General features: G+C 43.7%; 1 protein-coding gene across 2 annotated transcripts in view; it reads right to left on the reverse strand.

Annotated features, from left to right (window-relative positions):
- Positions 1–17,226, reverse strand: part of tspan15 (tetraspanin 15) — a 255,113-nt gene that overhangs the window by 156,262 nt on the left and 81,625 nt on the right. The window contains exons 3-4 of one of the 2 annotated variants that reach the window (XM_068002642.1): positions 13,423–13,464; positions 1,079–1,153 (exon numbers count right to left, since the gene is read on the reverse strand). In XM_068002642.1, the coding sequence (XP_067858743.1) occupies positions 1,079–1,153; positions 13,423–13,464 (117 nt within the window). The remainder of the gene's footprint in view (positions 1–1,078; positions 1,154–13,422; positions 13,465–17,226) is intronic. The other variant, XM_068002643.1, reaches the window with a different exon arrangement.

Below are 17,226 nucleotides of genomic sequence, written 5' to 3' on the forward strand. Positions count from 1 at the left end.
ATGATTGGGTGGAGGCTGATAGCGCAATAGTTGACTGGGTTAGGTTTGTTCCTGTATCTTTGCTGTCAGTAATATGTGTAATTTTTTTTCAATCTGTGACAGGTCATGTGATATATCGTTGCTGAATTATGATGATAAGTGAACCACTGACACTTTTAGGGACGGCAGTAAACATCAGAAACCATGCTCTGGATCCCTGAGTAACACCATAAAAAATCTACCAACATTTAATAAAAGCATGTCACTGTAGTGAACTTAGCGACTGCAGAGCCTGATGTGAACCTCTATCCTTATATCTACTGCAGTTGAAATATTTATCTGCATAGTGACTTCCAATGATGGGGGGGGGTGGAGAAAGGAAGATCTGCAGTTATATAGGACGTTTCATGTCGTCAGTACATACCAAAAGGCTTCACAGCCAATGAATTACTTTTGCCACTGTTATTATGTAGGAAAACATGGCAATTAATCTGTGCACAATATTCCACAAACAGCAATGAGATAAATTGACCAGATAATTTGCTTTTTACTGGTGTTGACTAAAGGATAAATATTGGCCAAGACACCAGAAAAATTCCCTTGCTCTTCTTTGAATAGTGCTACGACACCTTTTACATCTGAGAGGACAGACGAGGCTTTGGTTTAACATCTCATCCATACGGCAGTGTAGTAATCTCTCAGCCTAAATTATGTGCTCAAGTCTCCAGAATGGGGCTTGAACCCACAATCTTCTGACTCGGAGGAGAGAGTGAAACACTGAGCCAAGTCTGACAAACAAAACCAAATGCTGTTAAGGGAAGCATGAAAGCCTATCTTCAGCTGAACTTACCTTATGATGCAATAGGTAAACAGAGTATTTGTGTTAGTGTCCATAAACAACACTATTACACTACAGACTACCCCTGATAATTCAGTTGTTTTTTTTGCACAGGATAATTCCAATTATCCAGCAATTTGAATTAAGCAACACAAATATCATCGAAGTGGTAAACTGGGTTCAAAAAGATCACTTAAATTTAGCGACTTTGAATTGAGCTCATTTGTATTATGACTGATTGTTGAAATTTTGATTTCTTACCTGATTCTTAAAGATCAGTGCCACAATTCCACCCAGCAATTCGAGTATCAGCACAATTGCAAGGGTATAGAGAAACTACAAAAAAAAACACACAAAATAATGCTCATTTCTCTTTTCTTCTCAAACTTATGAAACAAGTACTAATACTCTTGGGTTTCCCCGATACTCAGTGCACATAAACACTATACAATGTGGCACCGAACCATGCGAGTCAGGTGCAGTCCCTGGTCTGGATGGGGTTAGTTAATCTTGACAAATATTACATTTGGGTTCAGCAGAGATCAAGATGGAAGATCAAGATGGAATTTAATGCCCTTTATAGTCAATATCACCATTAAAGCTATGATGTGGAGATGCCGGTGATGGACCGGGGTGGACAAATGTAAGGAATCTTACAACACCAGGTTATAGTCCAACAGTTTTATTTGAAAATCACAAGCTTTCGGAGGCTTTCTCCTTCGTCAGCCTCCGAAAGCTTGTGATTTTCAAATAAAACTGTTGGACTATAACCTGGTGTTGTACCATTAAAGCTGACATTTGGGGTATGGCTTCTTGGGCAAAGTACAGGAGGGCTGTAAGCACCAACAGAACTATAACCTAACACATATCATTGCTTTCAGGAGAGGAGGGAAGAAATTTGGAGTGAAAATACTATTCCCCATCAGAGCCTAGAAATTACTGTTGCCACTTAACACATTGGTGGGACATTCCTTTGTCTGTAAGATTACAGCCTTTTCCCTGAGCTCCCAATGTTGGTTGTCCTTCATTATTCCCATTTCTTTTACTCTCAGTCTCCTTTCTTGAAGTTCCTCTGCCCCCAGTTAAGCACAATTCCAAAGTTTTGCCTTTATTTGCCTTGCTGCTCTCTTAACCTTGTTGTCCTTCCTCTACATATCTGAGGATGATGCATACAACATGGGGTCTGAATATCTCACTGCTCAATCGATGGGGCTGAAATGGTCACGGCTCATCTGGCTCTGAATCTGCTCCTCTGGTCACTCACCAGGCTCTGAAGCCTGCTGCTGCTTCACTCTCTGCTATGGCTGCTGGCTCTGCTCTGTCTCTATTGGGAATTTTTTCATTTACCATTGAGCTGGTGCTGGATCTGTTACTCTTGGTCTAACTGCTGCTCCTCAAACTCCGAAACAACAACTTGCATTTATATAGCGCCTTTAACATAGAAAAACATCGCAAGGCACTTCGAGGAGTGAGGAAAATAGACATCAAGCCAAAGAAGGATATTAGGAGTGGGTTTTAAGTATAGGACAGTGGAGGGGAGGGTCCCGGGAGTTTCAAAGAGTGGGGCCTAGGTGGCTGAAGACACGGCAGCCAATAATGAGGCAAATGCAGGGGGCAAGACACAAGACACTGGAGTCAGAGAACCAAAGAATTACATAGACTGTACAGTACAGAAACAGGCCATTCAGCCCAACTGGTCCATGCCGGAGTTTATGCCCTACACGAGCCTCCTCCCATCCTTCTTTATCTAACTCTATCAGCAAAACTTTGATTCCTTTCTTCCTCATGTGTTAATCTTGCTTCCCCTTAAATGCATCTATGCTAATCTTGCTTCCCCTTAAATGCATCAATGCTATTCGCCTCAACTACTCCATGTGGTAGCGAGTTCCACATTCTAACCATTCTCTGGGTAAAGAAGTTTCTCCTGAAGTCTCTATTGGATTTATTGGTGACTATCTTATATTTATGGTCCCTAGTTTTGGTCTCCCCCGCAAGTGGAAACATCTTCTCTACGTCTACCCTATCTAACCCTTTCATAATCTTAAAGACTTCCATCAGGTCATCCCTCAGCCTTATTTTTTCTAGAGAAAAGGGCCCCAGTCTGTTCAATCTTTCCTGATAGGTATATTCGCTCAATTCTGGTATCATCCTTGTAAATAAACCTTTCTTGCACCTTCTCCAGTGCCTCTATATCCTTTTTATAATAGAGGCCAGGACTGTGCACAGTACTCCAAGTGTGGTCTAACTATGGTTCTATACATGTTTAACACAACTTCTCTGCTTTTCAATTCTATCCCTCTAGAAATGAACTCCAATGCTTTGTTTGATTTTTTTATGGCCTTATTAACCTGCGTCGCTACTTTTTGTGATTTGTGTATCTGTACCCCCAAATCCCTCTGTTCCTCTATCCCAAATTTAGACTCATATTTTCCAAGGAATATGTGGCCTCCTTATTCCTCCGACCAAAATGCAACAACTCACACCTATGTTGAAATTAATTTGCCAATTACATGCCCATTCTACAAGTTTATTAATATCTTCTTGTATTTTATCGCAGTCCTCCTCAGTATGCTCCTCCCCCCACAAAAGACGATCACTTTAAATTTGAGGAATTGGGGGACAAGGAGCCAATGTAGGTCAATGAGGACAGGGATGATGAGTGAATGGGACCTGGTGCAGGATAGGATACTGGCAGCAGAGTTTTGGATAAGTTGAAGTCTATGCAGGCTAATGAACAGCCTCTGCTTTCCTGACTCTGAAGCTCTCTACAGTCTTCAGACACACGTGTTAAGGTCATCTTACCCAGCCCCTAGTGTTTTTTGCTGCACTACACCCATCTTAATTTTATTCCATTTCAGCCACCACCTATTCCAACTTGGACTCTGTTCCCTCTGCTGGCTGCTGACTTCACGGTGAGCTCCCTGGACTGTGTCGCTAAAGTCCTGGGCTGAGCCCTGCTCATGGGTTCATTTTGTGCTGCTCGACCGCTGATTCATGGATCATTCTCTTCACTTCCGCTGTTCTTCTGGATCAATTTCTGTTTCTCCACTTGTTCCCTGAACCCATCTCCAGACCTTCTCTGAACTCTTGCATCAACCTCTGCTGGCACCTCGGCCAAATACTCTGCTCCTTCGATAGTTCATGGACCTGCCATCTCCAGTGACTCATATTGATTCTCTCCTATGTTGGCTGGTAACTGAATCCAAGCTTCCCCCACTCCAACTGGACTCCACTGGTGCTACCTGGACCTGAGATTTTAGACTGGTTACCTGCTTTGCTCTCTGTCCTTATCCTCAGACTCTTCCCTGCCACACCTAGAACTTATGCAACGTAAAGTTTCCCTGTGTGCGCATTCACGTCTGCATTTTCACTGCTGCCCTGAATTCGAGCTACCAATACCATTTTCCTTTATGACCATTTCCAAGCCACTGTGCTCTCTTCTCCTCGTCTCACCCAACCATGCTCTCTTTCATCTCCCTCTTCTCTAGCACTATGCCTCCCCCAGTCACTATTCTCTAGCCTTCGCTTCCGGTGGCCATTTTGCGCTTCCCCTTGGGGGTTAATTTCTCCAACCTCCTCCACACCCTGCTCATCTCTTTCACTGCCCATCCTGAACCAGTCGATGGATGAACCAGCACTGGCGGTCTCCATATTTGCCTTCTGAATGTTTATACCATTGCAAACAAGACCATCTTTATCGATATCTATCTATATCTATCTACAACATATTGAAAGTATTGTATCTAGCGTGCAGTTCCTGTGTGTCACACTTATAAATAGAAATTAGAACACAGACATAGACCATTCACAGGAACATTCGGCCCCTCAAGTCTGTTCCGCCATTCAATTAGATCATGGCTGATCTGTACCTCAACTCCATTTACCTGCCTTTGATCCATATCCCTTGATACATTTACCCAACAAAAATCTGTCTTTAAAATTGCAATTGACCCAGCATCTACAGCCTTTTGGGGGAAGAGTGTTCCAGATTTCAACTACCCTTTGTTTGATAAAATACTTCCTGATTTCACTTATAAATGGCTTAGCTCTAATTTTAAGATTATGCCCTCTTGTTCTGGATTTCCCCACCAGAGGATATCATTTCTCTGTATCAATCCTATTGAATCCCTTTATCGTTCTAAATAGCTAGATTAGATCACCCCTCGATCGTCTAAACTCATGGTAATGTAAGCCACCTTTATGCAATCTGTCCTTTAAGCCCTGGTATTATTCAGGTTGTAGGACAATGGTTAAATACATCAGGCTAAGAGCTGACTACTGCTTTCTGACCTTGTCTAGCTGGCTAACGGAACCTACTGCAGCCTAGCACAAAATTAGCCATTGTCATCCAACAAGGAAGCAAGATAACAGATGTTAGCAGAACTGAGAACTCTGCAAAGATGACTGTTAACCTCAAGACAGACAGCTCCCTTGCAAAAAGGACACTTGTGATTCCCTCGGCAACTAAGATATAAAAGGGTCATCACAGCTATGGGTAGGAGGACATCTTGGAGCTACCGGACCGCTCACCAGGAATACCAAGGTGCCCTGGGTTTGATCAATGCACAATCAAGGATAGAAGCACCAGATTATATATCTGCTTGCTAACTAAAATATAATTGCTTGATAATTTGTACCATACTGTAATGTATACTGGGCTACTGATTTGTGCCATGCTGCAGTATCAATAAACTCTCATACCCCAAAAGGAAACTTGTTGCCTGAATCTGTAAATCTGCAACATTTGGCGGGGAAGCTTTACAGGTGAATCTGTGCTGCACCCCCTCCAAAGCCAATATATCCTTCCTGAGGTTTGTTGCCCAGAACCGAACACAGTACTCCAGATGGCGTTGGTCATAGGCTCTGTACAACTGAAGCATCACTGCCTCACTTTTGAGTTCCAACCACCTAGAGATAAAGGCCAATAGTCCATTAGCCTTTTTGATTACATTTTGTACCTGTGAATTAGCTTTTATTGTTTGGTGTACATGGAGACTTAAATCCCTTTGTCCAACCAGCCCATTCGGCCCAACCAGTCGGTGTCGGCATTTATCCTCCATGCAATTAAATAGTCCTACTTACATTTACCGGTCCTGTTCCAACATCCCTTCAACTCCTTATTCTTCATCCACCTATCCAATCTAATCTTGAATATTTTGACATTGTTTCTGTCTCAATCACTAACCCAGGAAGTGAATTCCACAGCCTCACAACTCTGTGTGAAGAAATTTTTCCTGCCCTCTGTTCTAATTCTCTTATACTTAATCTTGTATCTATGGCTTTCATTCTGGACCCCTCGATTATTAGAAACAGTCTACTTCAGTCTACCCTGTCCCACCCTTTCATTACTTTTAACACTTCTATCACATCACTCCTTAATCTTTGTTGTTCTAATGAAAAAAAAGACCCAACTTTCAACTCTTTCTTTATATTTGTATTTCCTTGTCCCAGGCAATATCCTAATGAATCTGTTGTACCCTCTCTGAAGTCTCAATAATCTTCCTATAGTGTAGAGCCCAATACTGCACACAATTCTCCAATTGAGCTCTTAAATTTTTATACAGGCTCATAATTACCTCTTAGCTTTTATATGCTACACTTCCTGTGATAAAAGCCAGAATTCCATTAGCTGTTTTTATGGTCTTATCAACCTGAGGTGCTGCCTTTAACGTCCTGTGAACCTGGACCCCCAAATCCCTCTGCTCTTCCACAGCACCGAGCCTATTTCCATTCAGAGTACAATTACCACTGTTATTTTCTTTTCTCCAAATTGTATCACTTCATACTTATTGATATTGAATTCCATCTGCCACTTTTTAGCCCATTTCTCCAGCTTATCAATATCCCTTTTCAGCATCCTTTGGTCTTAGAATCATAAAATCTTAAGGAATCTGCTTCCACCACTCTATGATTCTCTGATTATCAGTATCCCTTTGGTCTTCCAAAGAATTAACTATAGCTCCTATTTTGGCATCATCTGCAAATTTTGACACCACTCCCTCTAGGTCTATATCCAAATCATTGATATACACAGTCAACAGAAGTGGCCTCATAACTGAACCTTTCTAATTAATTTTTAATCCAGTTTGCTATCCTCTCCCTAACTCCATATCCCTTAATCTTCGTTAGGAATCTCCCATGTGGTACCTTGTAATTCTAAATTCCATGTACACTAAATTCACTGCATTTCCCCAATCTGCCATGTCTAAGGTTTGTCGAATACGAATGTCTGTTTTGAAATTCGTGCTGGCTATTTCTGACTATTTTCTTGAGATCTAGATACAGAGGAATTTTATCCTAAATTAAAGACTCTAAAATTTTCCTCGCCACAAATATTAAGCCAACAGTCCTGTATTACCCGCATTTGCTCTGTCTCCTTCATAAAAATGGGTACTCCATTGGCTACTCTCCAGTCTCTGCCACATATCCACTTTCAATACAACCAGGAAATATAATTTCTACGCATCAGCAATTTCCTCCCTCAGGTTCCTTGGATGTATCCCATAGGGTCCTGGCATGTTGTCTTCCTTTAGCTTAACTAACTTATCTAAAATGTTCCTTTTATCCTAATATTGTCATCTTGCTCTCAACCACTTTAGGGTTCACCTCCTCTCCAATATTCTTCTCTTTAGTAAAGACCAATGCAAAGCACTTATTAAATACCTCCGCCATTTTATTATCACCTAAAAATTGACAATCCTCTCCTCTCAGGGGTCCCACCTCACCCTAAAAATTCTCTTTTTACTGATATATTTGTAATATACCTTACTATTCCTTTTGATGTTGTTTGAAATTTTCCCCTCATATTCCCTCTTAGCTTTCCTTATCCTGTTCCCAACCTCTACTTATTTTCTCATGTTTTCCTTTAGTTTTTTCATTATTATAGTCTTTATAGGTCTTCAATTTGAATTGGTTTCTAATCACTTTATTTATCTAAGGCATCCTAAAACTACCAGTAGTTTCCTTCTTTTTTAATGGAATATTAAATGGAGTACTTATTCTGTACCTTACCTTTTTTAAAAACATCCCATTGCAGCTCTAGTCCTGTGCCAATTTCTCCTTCCACCTCACCTCAGCTAGCCTGCTCCTCATTTTTCTAAAATCTGCCTTAATTTAATCTGGTGTTCTAGTTTTTGTACTGACTTTTCCCCTTCAAGTTGGATCTTAGACCACATCATACTCTGGTCATTATTGCCAAGGTGCTTACTCACATTTAGTTTATTGACCTGATCTATTTTATTACTCAGGCCTATTAATATACTGCTTGAGGAAGAATCCTCAACCACTAACCTTGGAAGTGAGTTCCAGCTTCACAACTCTCTGAGTAAAGAAGTTTCTTCTGGTCTCTGTTCTAAATTTCTTGCATTTAATCTTGTATCTATGGCCCCTCATTCTAGACCCATCAACTACTGGAAACAGTCTGCCTCTATCTAACCTGACCCATCCTTTAATAACTTTAAACAATCCTGTAATCTGCGTTGTTCTAATTTTAAAAAAAACCTAGTTTTTCAAGTCTTTCTTAGTATTCGCATTTCCTCATCCCAGGCAGCTGAGAGGAGCCGAGCCGAGCGGAGGGAGCGTCCGATAAAAGGCGGGATTTCAGAGCGCTGAGAACAGCTGAGAGGAGCCGAGCCGAGCGGAGGGAGCGTCCGATAAAAGGCGGGATTTCAGAGCGCTGAGAACAGCTGAGAGGAGCCGAGCCGAGCGGAGGGAGCGTCCGATAAAAGGCGGGATTTCAGAGCGCTGAGAACAGCTGAGAGGAGCCGAGCCGAGCGGAGGGAGCGTCCAATAAAAGGCGGGATTTCAGAGCGCTGAGAACAGCTGAGAGGAGCCGAGCCGAGCGGAGGGAGCGTCCGATAAAAGGCGGGATTTCAGAGCGCTGAGAGGAGCCGAGCGGAGCTGCGACCGAGTTCGAAGTGAGGTCAGGAATCAGATCGGGACGCGACACAGGGGAGGCACCTGATTGGTGAGTAGGTTCAGGTGAGTATTTCTCCTTATCTACAGTAACTGAAGTAAAAGGAAAGGGAAGGTCTGCAGGTCTTATAGGAAGTAGCGTTTATTTTTTAGTGAATCAAGGTCCCTAGTGTAGTTAACATTCTCTAAATTGAGAACAATTTAAAGGAGTAAACTCCTTAAAGGGAGTGGTAAGTAGTTTTTCTTTCCTTTTTTTTCTCTTGACACTGCAGTTGTTCTTAAGCTAATTTAAGGGTTAAGTCATGGCAGGAGATCCCAGCGCCGTGTCATGTTCCTCTTGTGGGATGTGGGAATTCAGGGATCCTTCCTGTATCCCTGATTCCTTCACCTGCGGGAAGTGTGTCCAGCTGCAGCTATTGTTTGACCGCTTGACGGCTCTGGAGCTGCGGATGGACTCACTTTGGAGCATCCGCGATGCTGAGAAAGTCGTGGATAGCACGTTCAGTGAGTTGGTCACACCGCAGATAAAAATTACTGAGGGAGATAGTGAATGGGTGACCAACAGACAGAGGAAGAGTAGGAAGGCAGTGCAGGGGTCCCCTGCGGTCATCTCCCTCCAAAACAGGTATACCGTTTTGGATACTGTTGGCGGAGATGGCTCACCAGGGGAAGGTGGCAGTGGCCAGGTTCATGGCACCGTGGCTGGCTCTGCTGCACAGGAGGGCAGGAAAAAGAGTGGCAGAGCTATAGTGATAGGGGACTCGATTGTAAGGGGAATAGACAGGCGTTTCTGCGGACGCAACCGAGACTCCAGGATGGTATGTTGCCTCCCTGGTGCAAGGGTCAAGGATGTCTCGGAGCGGCTGCAGGACATTCTGGAGGGGGAGGGTGAACAGCCAGTTGTCGTGGTGCATATAGGCACCAACGATATAGCTAAAAAACAGGATGAGGTCCTACAAGCTGAATTTAGGGAGTTAGGAGTTAAACTAAAGAGTAGGACCTCAAAGGTAGTAATCTCAGGATTGCTACCAGTGCCACGGGCTAGTCAGAGTAGGAATGACAGGATAGCTAAGATGAATACGTGGCTTGAGAGATGGTGCAAGAGGGAGGGATTCAAATTCCTGGGCCATTGGAACCGGTTCTGGGGGAGGTGGGACCAGTACAAATTGGACGGTCTGCATCTGGGCAGGACTGGAACCAATGTCCTAGGGGGAGTGTTTGCTAGTGCTGTTGGGGAGGGTTTAAACTAATGTGGCAGGGGGATGGGAACCGATGCAGGAAGTCAGTGGGAAATAAAGTGGTGACAGAAACAAAAGGCAGTAAGGGAGAGTGTACAAAACATGACCGGACAGATGGTCTGAGAAAGCAGGGCAAAGACCAAGGGAAGACTAGATTAAACTGCATTTATTTCAATGCAAGAAGTCTGATGGGCAAGGCAGATGAACTCAGGGCATGGATGGGTACATGGGACTGGGATGTTATAGCTATTACTGAAACATGGCTAAGGGAGGGGCAGGACTGGCAGCTCAATGTTCCAGGGTACAGATGCTATAGGAAAGATAGAGCAGGAGGTAAGAGAGGAGGGGGAGTTGCGTTCTTGATTAGGGAGAACATCACGGCAGTAGTGAGAGGGGATATATCCGAGGGTTCGCCCACTGAGTCCATATGGGTAGAACTGAAAAATAAGAAGGGAGAGATCACTTTGATAGGATTGTACTACAGACCCCCAAATAGTCAACGGGAAATTGAGGAGCAAATATGTAAGGAGATTACAGACAGCTGCAAGAAAAATAGGGTGGTAATAGTAGGGGACTTTAACTTTCCCAACATTGACTGGGACAGCCATAGCATTAGGGGCTTGGATGGAGAGAAATTTGTTGAGTGTATTCAGGAGGAATTTCTCATTCAGTATGTGGATGGCCCGACTAGAGAGGGGGCAAAACTTGACCTCCTCTTGGGAAATAAGGAAGGGCAGGTGACAGAAGTGTTAGTGAGGGATCACTTTGGGACAAGTGATCATAATTCCATTAGTTTTAAGATAGCTATGGAGAAGGATAGGTCTGGCCCAAAAGTTAAAATTCTAAATTGGGGAAAGGCCAATTTTGATGGTATTAGACAGGAACTTTCAGAAGTTGATTGGGAGAGTCTGTTGGCAGGCAAAGGGACGTCTGGTAAGTGGGAGGCTTTCAAAAGTGTGTTAACCAGGGTTCAGTGTAAGCACATTCCTTATAAAGTGAAGGGCAAGGCTGGTAGAAGTAGGGAACCTTGGATGACTCGGGAGATTGAGGCACTAGTCAAAAATAAGAAGGAGGCATATGACATGCATAGGCAGCTGGGATCAAGTGGATCCCTTGAAGAGTATAGAGATTGCCGGAGTAGAGTTAAGAGAGAAATCAGGAGGGCAAAAAGGGGATATGAGATTGCTTTGGCAGATCAGGCAAAGGTGAATCCAAAGAGCTTCTACAAATACATAAAGGGCAAAAGGGTAACAAGGGAGAGAGTAGGGCCTCTTAAGGATCAACAAGGTCATCTATGTGCGGAACCACAAGAGATGGGTGAGATCCTGAATGAATATTTCACATCGGTATTTACGGTTGAGAAAGGCATGGATGTTAGGGAACTTGGGGAAATAAATAGTGATGTCTTGAGGAGTGTTCATATTACAGAGAGGGAGGTGCTGGAAGTCTTAACGCGCATCAAGGTAGATAAATCTCCGGGACCTGATGAAATGTATCCCAGGACGTTATGGGAGGTTAGGGAGGAAATTGCGGGTCCCCTAGCAGAGATATTTGAATCATCCACCGCTACAGGTGAGGTGCCTGAAGATTGGAGGGTAGCAAATGTTGTGCCTTTGTTTAAGAAGGGCGGCAGGGAAAAGCCTGGGAACTACAGACCAGTGAGCCTGACATCTGTAGTGGGTAAGTTGTTAGAGGGTATTCTGAGGGACAGAATCTACAGGCATTTGGAGAGGCAGGGACTAATTAGGAACAGTCAGCATGGTTTTGTGAGAGGAAAATCATGTCTCACGAATTTGATTGAGTTTTTTGAAGGGGTAACCAAGAAGATAGATGAGGGCTGTGCAGTAGACGTGGTCTACATGGACTTCAGCAAAGCATTTGACAAGGTACCGCATGGTAGGTTGTTACATAAGGTTAAATCTCATGGGATCCAAGGTGAGGTAGCCAATTGGATACAAAATTGGCTTGACGACAGAAGACAGAGGGTGGTTGTCGAGGGTTGTTTTTCAAACTGGATGCCTGTGTCCAGCGGTGTGCCTCAGGGATCGGTGCTGGGTCCGCTGTTATTTGTTATTTATATTAATGATTTGGATGAGAATTTAGGAGGCATGGTTAGTAAGTTTGCAGATGACACCAAGATTGGTGGCATTGTGGACAGTGAAGAAGGTTATCTAGGATTGCAACGGGATCTTGATAAATTGGGCCAGTGGGCCGATGAATGGCAGATGGAGTTTAATTTAGATAAATGTGAGGTGATGCATTTTGGTAGATCGAATCGGGCCAGGACCTACTCCGTTAATGGTAGGGCGTTGGGGAGAGTTATAGAACAAAGAGATCTAGGAGTACAGATTCATAGCTCCTTGAAAGTGGAGTCACAGGTGGATAGGGTGGTGAAGAAGGCATTCAGCATGCTTGGTTTCATTGGTCAGAACATTGAATGCAGGAGTTGGGATGTCTTGTTGAAGTTGTACAGGGCATTGGTGAGGCCACACTTGGAGTACTGTGTACAGTTCTGGTCACCCTATTATAGAAAGGATATTATTAAACTAGAAAGAGTGCAGAAAAGATTTACTAGGATGCTACCGGGACTTGATGGTTTGACTTACAGGGAGAGGTTAGACAGACTGGGACTTTATTCCCTGGAGAGTAGGAGGTTAAGGGGTGATCTTATAGAAGTCTATAAAATAATGAGGGGCATAGATAAGGTCGATAGTCAAAATCTTTTCCCAAAGGTAGGGGAGTCTATAACGAGGGGGCACAGATTTAAGGTGAGAGGCGAGAGATACAAAAGGATCCAGAGGGGCAATTTTTTCACTCAAAGGGTGGTGAGTGTCTGGAACGAGCTGCCAGAGGCAGTAGTAGAGGCGGGTACAATTTTGTCTTTTAAAAAGCATTTGGACAGTTACATGGGGAAGATGGGTATCGAGGGATATGGGCCAAGTGCAGGCAATTGGGACTAGCTTAGTGGTATAAACTGGGCGACATGGACATGTTGGGCCGAAGGGCCTGTTTCCATGTTGTAACTTCTATGATTCTATGATTCTATAATATTCTCTTCCATTTCCTTCCCCCAATTTGGAGTTCTGTAATAGACCCTTACTAATGTAACAAGCTCGTTTTCATTTTTGAGCTCCAACCTTATTGACTGTCTGTGCCCCTTCCTTGTCTCCATCAATTCTCATTACAGCATGAGTTCCCGCTTTACCAATATTGCCACTCTGCCTCCTTTCTTATTTTTCAAACTCTCCAAAATATATTATATTCCAGTATGTTTATTTTCCATTCTTGTTCCATTTCCAGCCAAGTTTCGGTTAATACTTTCAGTTGCCAAACTACCCATCACACTTTGTTGATTGGTTCAAAGTAAAACAGCAGCATAGCAGAAGAGAAGAGCAAACGAAGGTATGAATCAAAGTGAGGAAACAGGCTAGAAAACTGCCATTGAATACTAACACTTATGAAAACAACCAATCCTGAAAGACCAGTCATGAGAACCTACCAATAAAAGACAAAAAGAAAAAAGAATGAGATGAACCATATCACTGCAAACACCTTTGGGGGGGGGGGGGGGAAAGTGTTTTTTGCGCATTAAATTAAATTTCTAATTTCAAAATAAAGTTTTAAACAAAATAAAACATGAAATTACATATTTTACACTAACATGATTAAATCTACCCAATGAAATGTTTGTTTTGCTTTTTAATACCATTGCTAAAGTTTTTTCTTCAAGGCCTCCGCCTGCCTCCAATGCTTAAGCTTTGAGATGTGGAGATGCCGGTGATGGACTGGGGTTGACAATTGTAAACAATTTTACAACACCAAGTTATAGTCCAGCAATTTTATTTTAAATTCACAAGCTTTCGGAGGCTACCTCCTTCCACATCGTTCACCTGAGGAAGGAGGTAGCCTCCGAAAGCTTGTGAATTTAAAATAAAATTGCTGGACTATAACTTGGTGTTGTAAAATTGTTTACAATAAGCTTTGAGAGGCTGTGTTTCCCACAGAAGAGCTGTAGGCAGTTACCAACCACATCTTTCAATTCTGAGCATGTGCAGTTTACACAATTTCCCAGTAAGCTTCTCTCAGTTCTACGAGGAAGGATTCATTGCTGGATCTGGTTCTGGGGAATGAGGTGGGTCAGTGGGGGAACATTTAGGGAACAGTGACCATAGTAGCATAAGGTTTAGATTAGGTATGGAAAAGGATAAGGAGCAATCTAGAGTAAAAATACTTAATTGAAGGAGAGCCAATTGAAGGAGAGTGGGTTGAGAACTGATCTGGCCCAGGTAAACTGGAATCAAAGATTGGCAGGCAAAACTGTAATTGAACAATGGGCGGCCTTTAAAGACGAGATGGTTCGGGTACAGTCTAGGTATATTCCCACGAGGGGGAAAGGTAGGGCAACCAAAGCCAGAGCTCCCTGGACGATGAAAGAGATAGAGTAAGATGAAACAAAAAAAGGGTGTGTACGATAGATATCAGGTTGATAATACACGTAAGAACCAGCCTGAATATAGAAAGTACAGAGAAGAAGTGAAAAAGGAAATAAGAGGGGAAGAGAGTGAGTATGAGAATAGACTTGCACCTAAAATAAATGGGAATCCAAAAGTCTTCTGTGGGTAAATAAATAGTAAACGGGTAGTAAGAGGAGGGGTGGGATCGATTACGGACTAAAAAGGAGATCTATGCATGGAGGCTGAGATACTAACTGAGTACTTTACATCTGTCTTTATCAAGGAAGATGCTGCCGAAGTCACAGTAAAGGAGGAGGTAGTTGAGATACTGGATGGGCTAAAAATTGATAAAGAGGAGGTACTAGAAAAGCTGGCTGTACTTAAAGGAAATAAGTCACCCGGTCCGGATGGGATGCATCCTAGGTTGCTGAGGGAAGTAAGGGTGGAAACTGCAGAGGTGCTGGCCATAATCTTCCAATCCTCCTTAGATTTGGGGACGGTGCCAGAGGACTGGAGAATTGTAAATGTTTAAACCCTTTTTTGAACAAGGGTGTAAAGATACAAACCAGTCAGTCTAACCTCGGTGGTGGGGAAGCTTTTAGAAACAATAACCCGGTACAAAAGTAATAGTCACTTGGACAAGTGTGGATTAATAAAGGAAATCCAGCGTGGATTTGTTAAAAGGCAAATCGTGTTTAACTAACCTAATAGAGTTTTTTGATGAGGGCAATGTGGTTGATGTTGTGTATATGCACTTTCAAAAGGCGTTTGATAAAGTGCTACATAATAGGCTTGTCAGCAAGGCTGAAGCCCATGGAATAAAGGGGGCAGAGGCAACATGGATACGAAATTGGCTAAGGGACAGGAAACAGAGAGTAGTGGTGAACAGTTGTTTTTCGGACTGGAGGAAGGTATACAGTGGTGTTCCACTAGGGTCGGTACGAGGATCACTGCTTTTTTTGATATATATTGATGGCTTGGACTTGGGTGTACAGGGCAAAATTTCAAAATTTGCAGATGACACAAAACTCGGAAGTGTAGTAAACAGTGAGGTGGATAGCGACAGACTTCAAGAGGACATAGACAGGCTGGTGGAATGGGCGGACACGTGGCAGATGAAATTTAATGCAGATAAGTGCGAAGTGATTCATTTTGGCAGGAAGAACGAGGAGAGGCAATATAAACTAAATGATACAATTCTAAAGAGGGTGCAGGAACAGAGAGACCTGGGGGTATATGTGCACAAATCTTTGAAGATGGCAGGGCAGGTTGAGAAAGCAGTTAAAAGAGCATACTGGGCTTTATAAATAGAGACATAGAGTACAAAAGCAAGAAAGTTAGGTTGAAACGTAATAAAACACTGGTTAGGTCACAACTGGAATATTGTGTCCAATTCTGGGAACTGCAATTTAGGATGGATGTGAAGGCCTTAGAGAGGATGCAGAAATGATTTACTAGAATGGTTCCAGGGATGTGGGACTTCAGTTACGTAGACTGGAGAAGCTGGGGTTGTTCTCCTTACAGCAGAGAAGGTTGAGAGAAGATTTGATAGAAGAGTTCAAAATCATGAAGGGTTTAGATAAAGTAAATAAAGAAAAAACATTCCCACTGGCGGAAGGGTCGAGAACCAGAGGACACAGATTTAAGGTGATTGGCAAAAGAACCAAAGGCCACATGGGGATAAACTTTTTTTACGCAGTGATTAGTTATGATCTGGAATGCGTGCCTGAAAGGATGGTGGAAGCAGATTCAATTGTGGCTTTCAAAAAAGAATTGGATAAATACTTGAAGGGCTACAGGGAAAGAGCGTGGGAATGAGACTAACTGGATTACTCTTACAAAGAGCCAGCAAGGGCTCGAAGACCGAATGGCCGCCTTCTGCACTGTAACCATTCTATGGGGTCGATTTTCGGATGGCCGAGCGGATGCGCTCATGACCGAGCTGCTAAAATTCAGGATTCCTGGAGCGGGTCTGGAGCCCGGCTCCAGCCCGCCCACTTCCGGGTTCCCCAATGACACGCGCGCAGCCCCCGTGTGCGGGACTCCCACCGGCAATTAAAGCCGGCGGGATCCCACTTAAACCAATTAATTAGTTGGTTAAGGTCGTTTGCTGACCTGATTGGGAGGATATTTTAGGAGGGGTGGGATTTTCATATCAACTGAGCGTGTTTCCCGTACTGGGGGAACACTCCCAGTTGAAACAGACGTGTTGCAGCCACCAGCCTGTGGGAGCTGCAAAGCTCCATTTGACAGGGGGGGGGGGGGGGGGGGGGGGAGACCCTCACTCGTTGCAGGAGGCCACTTTGGACAAAGTTTGGCCTCAACCACCCTCCTCCTAACAATAAAATTCACAAACTTGGAACCTCAACTCCGGTGTGCAGACACATTTACCTATCTTGCAGACCCCGTCAAACGTACATCTTGCGGATGGGGGCCGCCATAGCTGCAGTCACGACCTCATCAGAGGACAAACAGCATCACCAGCCTCGCCAGTCACCTCTGACATGTGGAGCTCCACAACACAGTGGTGTGACACATCCACCTGCACAGCAGGAGGGAGGGCAACCGCAGAGAGAGATGGCGCAGAAGGCACGACCCACGCCATAGGGTCTACAGACCGAGGCTCAGCTTCCTGGACCTCTCTGAGGAGCAATGCACACGGATGCTCAGAGTCACTTGACATGCAGTTGTGGACATCTGCAACCTCCTTGATGCCAAGCTGCTCCCGGCAGGCCCGAGCACCATCTTCTTACCTGTCGCTGTCAAAGTCACCACTGCCCTCAACAACTTCTTCTCCGGATCC

The sequence above is a fragment of the Heptranchias perlo genome, chromosome 21, assembly GCF_035084215.1.
Source record: "Heptranchias perlo isolate sHepPer1 chromosome 21, sHepPer1.hap1, whole genome shotgun sequence".
Classification (NCBI taxonomy): Eukaryota; Metazoa; Chordata; class Chondrichthyes; order Hexanchiformes; family Hexanchidae; genus Heptranchias; species Heptranchias perlo.